At 42.4% G+C, this 10,444-nt stretch overlaps 1 protein-coding gene across 6 annotated transcripts in view; it reads right to left on the reverse strand.

Annotated features, from left to right (window-relative positions):
- Nucleotides 1–10,231, reverse strand: part of MED15 (mediator complex subunit 15) — a 31,795-nt gene extending 21,564 nt beyond the window's left edge. For all 6 annotated transcript variants that reach the window (XM_042865933.1, XM_042865934.1, XM_042865932.1 and 3 more), the window contains exons 1-7: nt 10,128–10,231; nt 5,941–6,028; nt 4,740–4,791; nt 4,161–4,190; nt 3,025–3,240; nt 2,125–2,384; nt 929–1,285 (exon numbers count right to left, since the gene is read on the reverse strand). In XM_042865933.1, coding sequence (XP_042721867.1) covers nt 929–1,285; nt 2,125–2,384; nt 3,025–3,240; nt 4,161–4,190; nt 4,740–4,791; nt 5,941–6,028; nt 10,128–10,195 — 1,071 coding nt within the window. In that variant the 5' untranslated portion in view covers nt 10,196–10,231. The remainder of the gene's footprint in view (nt 1–928; nt 1,286–2,124; nt 2,385–3,024; nt 3,241–4,160; nt 4,191–4,739; nt 4,792–5,940; nt 6,029–10,127) is intronic.
- Nucleotides 10,232–10,444: the final 213 nt, after the last annotated feature.

Here is a 10,444-nt window from a genome sequence, read left to right on the forward strand (position 1 = left end):
TTCAGTATAAGAAGACAGAACAAAGTAAATGCCGTATCTGATTAGGGTATGACACTTCTCTTTCAATTGCATTGAGTATACTCATAAAAAAGCTTTGTTTTGGATACAAGACTTCAGCTTCTTGCACCTACTTCTAGAACTGTTTTTGAACTTTCCATGATCTAACATTTGGAACAACCTTGTCATAGGCTGCGTACCCACAGTATGACTTCTTGCAACTCCTTTTTTTACTGTAAGGCCTTCCTATGACAATACTAGATATTCCAGCCTTCTGGCAAACATACAGATGTTGATCTCTCTCAAAAATACTATTCTAAGCACATACTAATGATCGCATTTCAACTATTTATACATTCATTGTGACAACTCAGAGGGATGCACACAACATCTAATACTCATAGATTAACTTGGTTTGGTAAGAGCTCAAAAACAGCTGACTAATGCAACAGTTTGAAAAGTTGCAACATTAACAGGATTACTCAGCTTCTAAGATGAACTAGTAAGATGTTCACAGTAATCATCTTCAAAGCAGGAACTACCAGTATCTTAAACTTAGACTAAATCATCTAAACACAGCAGCAGAAGCAAAATCAGCATGCTAAAGATCTGGCTTCAATCTTACGCACAAGGCATCTCAAAGCACTTGCTCATGTTCACGAATGCTAATCATCATCGCAGTGGTTTCTCTTGAACCAGAATTACAGAGGAAATTACTTTTAAAGCATCAGATTGATAAGTAGCTTTCGTAATTCAAAAATTCCTACTCTTTGTTGACTAAAAAAATCTTATTTTCTGCTGACCACATCATAATCTAACTAGAGGTTTCTTAATAAGCTATTCTTTTTCCTATGCTGTTATTAACAAAAATTTTTTTTACTTCTCCAGCAGATCATAATGAACCCACAATAAGCTGGTCACGAGCCCTTACCTGCATTGCTTTTAACTGCTGTGGCGTGAGAGTAACAGGCATAACCTGACCAGGAATTTGTCCAGAGATTGCCTGTGCCTGAGATACCATGGGCTGGGGTTGAGGCTGGGATTGTGGTGGAAGCTGAGATTGCTGTGCCTGAGCAACCTGTTGTTGCTGTTGCTGCTGCTGCATCTGTTGCATCTGCTGTTGCATTACTTGTTGAGGTGGCTGCTGCTGTAGCTGTTGCTGTGGTATTTGTTGCTGCTGTTGCTGCTGCTGTTGCTGCTGCTGTTGTACCTGCATAGCCTGTGCTGCTTGCAGCTGTTGCATTTGGGCAATTCGCTGTAGTTGCTGCTGCTGCTGTTGCTGCTGCATCTGAAAAGCAGGAAAAGCCAGGACAGTAAAGCTTCCAGCAATGCAATAGCAGCCTTATTTTTACAGAGTAAACCAACAGCAAACAGAATCCTAACGTGTCAGGTGGCATTTTCAAGTCTGTATATCCAGCTCTTTTATCCATTCACTTTTCAGATATCTCAACTCTACATAGTGCACATGACTTGTGGGTTTCACTATTACAAGCCTGCCTACATACACTAAAATAGTTTTCAAAGGCAAAGCTGAAGTCCATCAGCTTCTTCTGTAAAAATGGGCTTAGAAACACTTCTTAAATGTAACCAGGCTACATCAGCAACAACATTTACAAGAACTGCACAGAAGCATGACAGCTGAAGTTTCCTCTTCTGTTTTTCCGCCTAAAAATGATGCATACAAATTCTCAGTACACACTTTTTAAAGTAGCAATGTGCAATTCACAAGTGTGCTTTTAGTTCTGGTGTAGGGAACCTGCTTTGGCAGGGGGGTTGGACTCGATGATCTCTGGAGGTCCCTTCCAACCCCTACAATTCTATGATTCTGTGATTCTTTCCCACATCTTCAGTCTTGTCAGAATGAAACACAGTCCTGATGTTTATTAGGAGAAAGAGAGAAAGTGTTTTAATTCTCTACTGCTATAACAGAAGAAAGCAACCAAAAACCTCTATTGTCAAGTCTTTCCTCTGGGATGCAATGTATCATTGCCAAACTAAAGTCTCAAAGTGGAACTGTATTAATAATGGGAAGAGCTGATAATCAGTACTTCATGCAAGCAAAGCTTCACACGACTTGTAACTCATCACAGATCAACTTAATTGCCATTTTAATTATTTTGTCTTCACCTGCTGCTGGTTTTGCTGCTGCTGCATCTGCAGTTTCAACATGTGTTGCTGCTGCTGGACGGCTTGCAACTGCTGCTGTTGCTGCTGCTGCTGTTGGGCTGCTGCAGCTGCTGCTGCCTGCTGCTGCTGCACCTGAAACTGTTGTTGCATGGCTGATTGCTGGGCCTGGAACTGCTGTTGCTGCAAAGCCACCTGTTGCTGCTGGAATTGCTGCTGCTGCTGCTGTTGCTGCTGAGCTATCTGCTGAAGCTGAAGTTGGGCTAAAAAGGCGGTAGACTGTACTTAAAAACATGAAACCCAAACAAGACAAGAGACAGTTACACAGTACAATTTCACAATAATTAAAGATGCCCTGAAGTATGCAGATATTCTTCATGACCAGCATATAGTTTTGCATCCTCAAACGGAGAAGGTACATTAACAGCAGAATCAACAACGTGCCTCCCTAACTACCTCTACAGCTTGCAGCCTCTACTGAGTCAGCAACCAAATCACAGTGTAAAAAGGTGCAGAAGTTGTGCAGCTAAAAGATCTCCTGGAAGGACCACAATGGGAGCCACGGAATTCTCTGAGAAGCAGGAGTTCTTAATGGAAACATGCACAGAGGTCACTATCAGAAAGCACAGTAACCACAAAAAAGTAGATTCCATCGAACAAAGTTCTGAAGTTGACACCTTGGAGGATGGAAGAAGCATTTGCTCACAGAAGAGACAGACTCTCCCTCACTATGCTAAGAAAGACATTTACCCCAGTAGATAGAATTATTGGAAATCAACTCTTCCAGCAGAAGTCATAACCAGAAGTACAAAATTCCTTCAGCACCTTATCCTTGTGGAGAAGAGTTATTTACTGAAAGACCAACACAGCAGTTTCAGTGACTGAAACAGAGTGAATACTTACTCTGCTGAGTAGCTGTTGAGACACCAGGCATACCATGAGGGGCCATTCCCGTGCTTCCAGGAGGCTGTTGCTGTCCTGGGAGACTCATCTGCTGCCCCATTGGGCCAAGGCCACCCATCCCACTCATCGGTGCTCCTTGAGCTCGGGAAGCAATGGTCATTCCAGGCGCCCCTGCTGGGGGACCCCCAGTTAAATTCTGCAGGGCATTCATTGGATCTACAAAGAAAATAGTTACCAATATGCAGCCAGCCATGCAACTGCTTCCCCAGAATTCTGTTTTTCAGTACCCATTCTCTGATCTATTGGCTTCAAACCCTAATGAGATCCAAACCCTAACTCTCACTGCAAGCCTGCTACAGGCTTCTCACAGGTTTTTGCCTCTCTATAAACAGAGTGAAGATTATTTAAAGCGCTTCAGATTTGCAAAGTTCCAAATACATCCTAAATATATCAGACAAGGGAATTCTTTAGCCACCTCTGCACGTCTATTCAAGTCAAAACAGGATGCCAGCAAAGCCCCATGAGGATAAATAACTCATAATCTCAAAAACCAAGAACGAAGTTCCAACTACAGATTCAATTAACCTCCTCCTCCTGAGGAGCAGGGCTTAAACCAGAGAAAGTACTTTGTAGAGCAGTTCCCATAGTCCCCATCATAACGTTTTGATTTTATACATTGAATAAATTCAGTGCCTTTCAAGAGAATTATCACAATCTCAATCCTGGGCATGAAGAAAAGTGAAGTCAAAGCAATTCAAAAAGGCAAAATAGAACATGAGGTGCCAAAGTAGTATTGGTCAAGTACAGAATGCAACACACTCTCTTCCTTAGAATAATTATCAAACTATTTTGAACTGTTTAGTGGAGATGCTGATCAACCCCAGCCATCGCACAGTTAGCCTACAGGGGGATAATAATGATATACTTGTTTACTTCATTACTAGGAACACTACATTAAGTTCCTACTATAACTGCTTTAAGAGTTACCACAGAGGCAGAAGACACAAGAAGCTACTGTGGTACCCTTCCATCCTCCAGCTAGGAAATTCACCACCTTCTCAGCACATAAAAACCCCAGTTTTTGAGTTGTTCAATTTAGGAAAGGAAAAAAAGAACAGAAGAAAAAGATCTCTTACCACTGACTGAGGCTTGAGATTTCTTATTGTCTGCAAAAGAAAAATACATTAATTACATCTGTTAATCTTGTCACACACGGATTTGGCACTTCAGATATACTCTCCTTAAGAAACATACACACACACACACATATATCACTTCTTAAAAATCACTGTCTACTGTAATTATACCTATTCCCAAACAATTTATCCATAATCCCAGACAGCTCTATCATAGCTGTAACAAGCAGACTGGGAAAAACAAACAAACAAAAAACATCTCTGTAATCAAATTAAACAAACCACATTAAATCAACCAAATCTGGTAATCAGAACACTACATAAACATTGAAAAGAAAGCAAAAATACAGGAAAAATTAAAAGGAGGGTGCAAAAGTAGCAATTGTTTCTCAAAGGCTCTTAAATTATGTATGGATGCTGTAAAAGAAACAGTATTTAAAAATTCAGCATGTATATTACAGGGGAAAATTTTGAAGCAATCTGTGATGAGTCACATATAGAACACACATAAATCCTCAAATCTACTGTTATTTCCCATGTCTCTAATAAGCAATCACTGGGGAAAAAATGATTACTTACGGATATCTCGAAAATGGATAATAAGTCTGGCCACAAGAGAAAGATATTCCTCCTAAAGGCAAAAAGCAGCATTTTGGCACAGGATACAGAAACAGATAACTATGCCATTATAGCTCTTCAGTATTCGCCCTCAGCATTAACGAATCTTACTTTAAAAGCTCTGTGAGCTTCTCAGAGTAGTGTATTTGCACGGACTGACCTTCATGAGCCAAGTGGGAATGCTTTCACAGAAGGTTCATGGTACAAGAAGGCTCAAAAACACAAAATTCAATGGAAATAATATCCATGATAGCCACATTAATAGGATCACAGTATGTGTATTTGATTGTATACCAACACATCCATTTTCCATCCATTCCAGTCCTTTTCTTAAGTACTGAACTTGCTCATGCGGCATACTGACTCACGTTAGTCCTTTGTCACATTTACATTACAAGAGCTATTTTATGATGTTAATATTACAAAAGCAAGCAAGCTATTATATTTAACAACTAACATCCACAAGAAGTGCCAGAAGCAAAAGGACAAACAGCCTTTGCAGCAATTGATGAGTGTGCTGCAAACTGCACAAAAGGATCTGTCACAGTGCTGGGATGACCCTTCCAGGGTCAGAGAGGCTGTTAGCAGGAATAAACTTGTGACGTAAGCATCACAAAACTTTCAACATCACAAGTTCCACCTCAAACACATGCTTGAAGGCAGTAACAGTAGTCAATTTCCTGTAACAGAACTCCAGGAAAGAAGCTCACACATGTGGGTAGAGTCTAGAATTGCACACAATAACCAGATTTCCACAGAGACCACAGAACTTCTTGTCTTACTCCTAACGCATCCTTTTCATTGTTATCTTAATCCCCCTCCACCACCACACTGGTTATTATGGATAGTGCTACACTGCAGATAAAGAAACTTCTATGCAATTCACTCTGTAAGAGTTTAATCAAGCACAATCCCATACGTGCATTCAATGCTGCAGTCTCAGCACGCCCCTTGGCTTGAAATCCACTTTGCTGCACCCACAAGATGTAAAATGATTAACTTTCCCCCAGCGTAAGAGGAACACACATAAACCCAAAATCTTCATAACTGGGTGCTCTGAGCAGAGACCAATTCTTAACATGCATTGGATTTGCTGTTTCTGTGGTTCGTTCCAAAATTTTGACATACCAGTAACTTCTGAAAATAAACAGAGAGGTTTTACCCTTGTTTTGGCCTTCATAAACACATGGCTCTCCATATCCTTGCTGGACTTATTGTGGGCAACACCGGCCTTCCTCATTGCTTCATCACTGGAAAAGAAAAAGAGAAGAAATGAGGCTGGGCACTAACTGAGGACGTTAAATATATATATATTTCCTGCAGTTAGAAAGGTCTGTACAGTAGCTTTTTACCCTCTTCTAAACATAAAGTAGAAAAATTAGAAGATTGGTAGAATATCTCTGCCTTCAGGCAATGAGCAGTGATGAGGAGCTGGAGCATTGATCAGGACACAGAAGGGCAGCTGTGCACAGCAGGAGGGGACAATCAGCATGACAGCAGCAGATGAAGCAGGAAGATGAGAAGCCTTATTGATGGAAGTTGGTCATAAAAAGCTTCCCCCCCCAATCTTACTGTTCTCTACCACCCAAAATCACACAGCCATCAAACCTCTAGTAAACTGGACCTAGGTCTGCCCTTTGGATGGGACATTAAAAATGTAAGATGAAAAGGAAATAAATCCCCCACACAAATGTTCTCTGCTATGGCAGAGAACAACAGGCATTCTCAGTATATCAAAAAGAAGCAAGTAACTCCACTGCAAAAAAATGCACTGAGATAAACAAGTCCTAAAATCAGCAGTTCAGACAGGCAAACAGCCCTCCCTATTCAAATCCTACAGACATATTTGTTTTTGGAAATGTCTCGTTCACTGTAAAACCTGTTCTGTTTTAAAGCAGCCTAGTAGCTACAGTCTATATTCCACAAACAAGTTACCAGGAAATACCTTCACCTTGTAATTAATAGCTTAGCAACTTATCTCTCAGTACCTGCTCCTGCACGAGCAACTATCCTACACTAAATGCAAGGTAGGGAAAGCTTCAGCCAGCCTGAAACAGATTACTGTTTTCTTCCCCCTGAATTCTGACCACATTCCTTGCAGCAGGGCTGGTGTTTGTATGAGCAGTGGCCTAGCTCAGCTTCCTGAAATAACTCGGTAAACCCTTCACACAAGTGAGCAGAACAGATGCAACAGCCTCAAAATGCAGGAGCTTCAGTTGACACAACTCACACCCTTACCATGCAGAGCAGCAGGCAAGGAGTGCATAGCTATTTCTTTGCAAGACACAGCAGGTTAGTCAGTAAAGCACAGCTACCTGCACAAGCCTCCCTCATGGTCACTTGCTCACGTGGCCTGACAGACACTACAAAATGTTCTTTATACATAAAGGTCATTTAAAACGAAGCAGACTCTGAGCATAAAGCAGAATAATTATTCTTTCGTGGGCAAGCAAGCCTTAAAATGAACAACTCATAAAGGAACTCTGTTGCAGTGGAAGAAAATGCATCCAGTTCTTCATTTATGCCTTCCTTCTTCCAGTAGTTTCTCTTTCAGAAAGGTTTCCTTCCTCTAAGTCCACACCATGCTCTGACTCATCAGTAACTTGTTAGTCCTACTATAAAACATCTCTTATTTTGAGAGCACCAAGAACTGAGCAGGCAAAAAGACAATGTTATGCAAATGCAAGTAAAGAAAGTAACACACAGATAAGTGGCCACAATACAAAGACAGTGACCAATGTGGTGTTAGGATCACAAAAAAAATAATCCATAATAAATAACTTACTTACTCTTACATGTACATCCATCTACCATTTATTTTTTGCATTCTAGAGCATTACAAAGGGCACACCGCTGGCTCACATACAACTTGCTGTCCAGCAGGACACCCAGGTCCTTCTCTTGGAGCTCATTTGTAACAGTTCAGCCCCTAACCTGAACTGATGCATGCAGTTATTCCTTCTCAGTTTCCCAAACATCTGGGGTCAGAATCAGCCACGCACAATGCTGCTTTTGGCTACAGAGGAGAAAGCAAAGGACTACCCAGATTCTGCACAGACTTACTTCTAGCTTTATTCTTCTTTCCACTATTTCAGCGAGGAAAATCACCTTCCTGGTGCGCATAGAATCAACCCTCTCATAGCTTCAAAAACTCCGCGAGCCTTCCCTGCCAGGTTATGCCAACACAGTTGTTGGTGTGGCTGTGTAATCAGCAGTACTAAAGAAGAACCCAGCTGAGTGCTGAGGCATTCCTGGATCCAACAAGAGTCCTGTGCGACTGCTTGGGCCTGCAGTCACACAACAACCCAATATTAGATGGAGCTACTTAAGTCAAATGCAGTCTTCTCTCAAGTGATGACAACCAAATGACGCACACCGATTGCAGGTACATTCACTAAGACACCAATTGCACACAGCATCCCTGAAATTTCTCCTCATATAATGTCATTCTAAATATCTAACTATCTGTATGTACCTATATGTATCTTAACATTCAGAGTTGGAAGGGAGATGCAGGCGAAATAATAATAAATTAAGACTTCCACATTCAGTGGCTATAATGAGGTACTCAAAACAAAGTATGCAAATCGTTCCATGCTTTTAAGATCAAGTTGACACATACCTATCACTTACATTTGCACAGTGAACTGGAAGACATATATACACAAAAGCCTGTTATGAACAACCTTCTCACAAGCTCAGAAAACTTTCAGATGACTCATTTCTTCCAAATACTACATAAGTTTCACTGGAAGAAAACTGGAACTTGCTACACACAGAGTTCAAGTCTTTTTAGGCAATATATTGCTTCTATTTTTCATTCAATAAAACTAACTATTATAAACTCTACTTCTGGGGTAGCTTTGCTTTATTTTAAGTGCCAACAAGAAATTTATTTTCAGATATCTAACACATAGTAATACACTTTAAAAATTAAAAAAAAAAAAACAACCAAACACTGCAATCACTGCACGCTTATCCCAAACAAATTTGCTTGCTCTTAAAATGAGCTAGTGAATGAAAACATAAGAAGTATTACTACAAAGCAGGGTGGAGTACAAGGAAGATAGGCTGCCTGCAGAACACAGCCTTTGGGGAAAAAAAAAGACTGCATCAATACATTTACAACAAAAAGTACACAGATCATAAGAAGATGTCTGTGTGTATCTGCAAGTGTTTAAGCAAACAGAAGAAATATTAACTCTACTTTCTCCACTATTGTCCTATTCAATCTCTGTCTCTCACTGTATGCTCCCCATTCAAACATTTATCATCGCTGCTTACTGCTCACAGAAAAACAGTCACAATTTGCAGAGCAAACACACAAACAACAAATGCTCACTGCATTAAGGTTTGTATCTGCCGATTCGTATTCATTTCCTTTAAGTCTCAGGGCACTGCAAGGCAGTTCTGTTTGCTCGTGTTGATGAAGAAGTACAAAACAAAAGAGGAAAACGCAAGAGATTCACCTGGCACAATAAACTGTCTTGCACAAAGTTTAGACAGTAAAACATCAGCTCTGAACAGCAAAAAAGCTTTGACAAGCAAACATCGTATCTGTCATGAATACCAAAAAATTAACTCTGAAACACCAGTCAGGAAAGCCCTGCCTTCAAAAGCCACGAGGCATGCTCAGAGTTCTTCAAGCATTCATAAATAAGGATTTGAAAAGGACTCTCAGTTCTATGATAATCAGCTTTCATAAGGTAAAAGAACCTTCTCTGTAATAGGAGTATCGGGTTGAGCAGCAAAGTAATTCAAGTAAAGATTGCTTCACAGTGGACAGCCAAAAAGGCTGAACTTTATTCCTTTTAAGCAACCTTTCTACATCAGGCAGATACCAACGAACACACAAGAACTGCCACAGCAACCCCCCATTCCAAATTACCAACAAATTCAGTTGCTGACATTTTCATTTCGTTTTTGCTGTTTACAAGTCAGATGCAAGGTAACGATGGTGGTTTTCATAGAACAGAGCATGTGAGACTGGGCAGCACTAAGCATCACAAAGTGGAAACCCTAAAACAGAGGCTCCCCAGCAGGCCAAGCAGCCGCTATGCCCGGGGAGGAGGAAGGCAAAAAGCAACGGGGATCGGAGAAGCGAAGCCAAACGGGGGCCGGCTCCCCCGGCACGAGATCTGAGCAGGAGCCGGTGCTAAAGGCCCCACACATGGATAGCGACAATCACGGACAAAGCCAGAGACCTGCGAAGGACCCGCGGAGAGCGCAGACGGGCGAGCCACAGCCATTCGAGCACGGGCAGCCCCGGGGCGGCGGGAGGCGCCGGAGCCGCTCCGGCAGCGGCCGAGGCGCGGCCTAGCCAACACCCGGGCCGGAGCGCACACTCACATCTGGCTGACGAGCTTCTGCCGGAAGTTGGTGCTGCGCCAGTCGGTCTCGGGCCCGGTCACGTCCATCCCAGCCGCCGCCGCGCTCCCCGCCCGCTGCCGGCCTTCACTGCCACCCCAGCGCCGCGCTCCTCACCGCTGCTACCCCACACGGCAGCCCGGAAGTCGCGCGCCACCACTTCCGGCGTGCTGAAGGCCGGAGGGAAATGAAGTCCAGGCGTTAGCCCTGGAGAGTCTCGCGAGAACAGCCGCTCGGCGCGGGGTGCGCCGGGATTTGTAGTCCCCTTCCACGCAACCCGTCTGCGGGAACGGCCCGGC

This window comes from Lagopus leucura, unplaced genomic scaffold (genome assembly GCF_019238085.1).
Source record: "Lagopus leucura isolate 7727_CA_CO unplaced genomic scaffold, USGS_WTPT01 Super-Scaffold_806, whole genome shotgun sequence".
Taxonomy (NCBI): domain Eukaryota; kingdom Metazoa; phylum Chordata; class Aves; order Galliformes; family Phasianidae; genus Lagopus; species Lagopus leucura.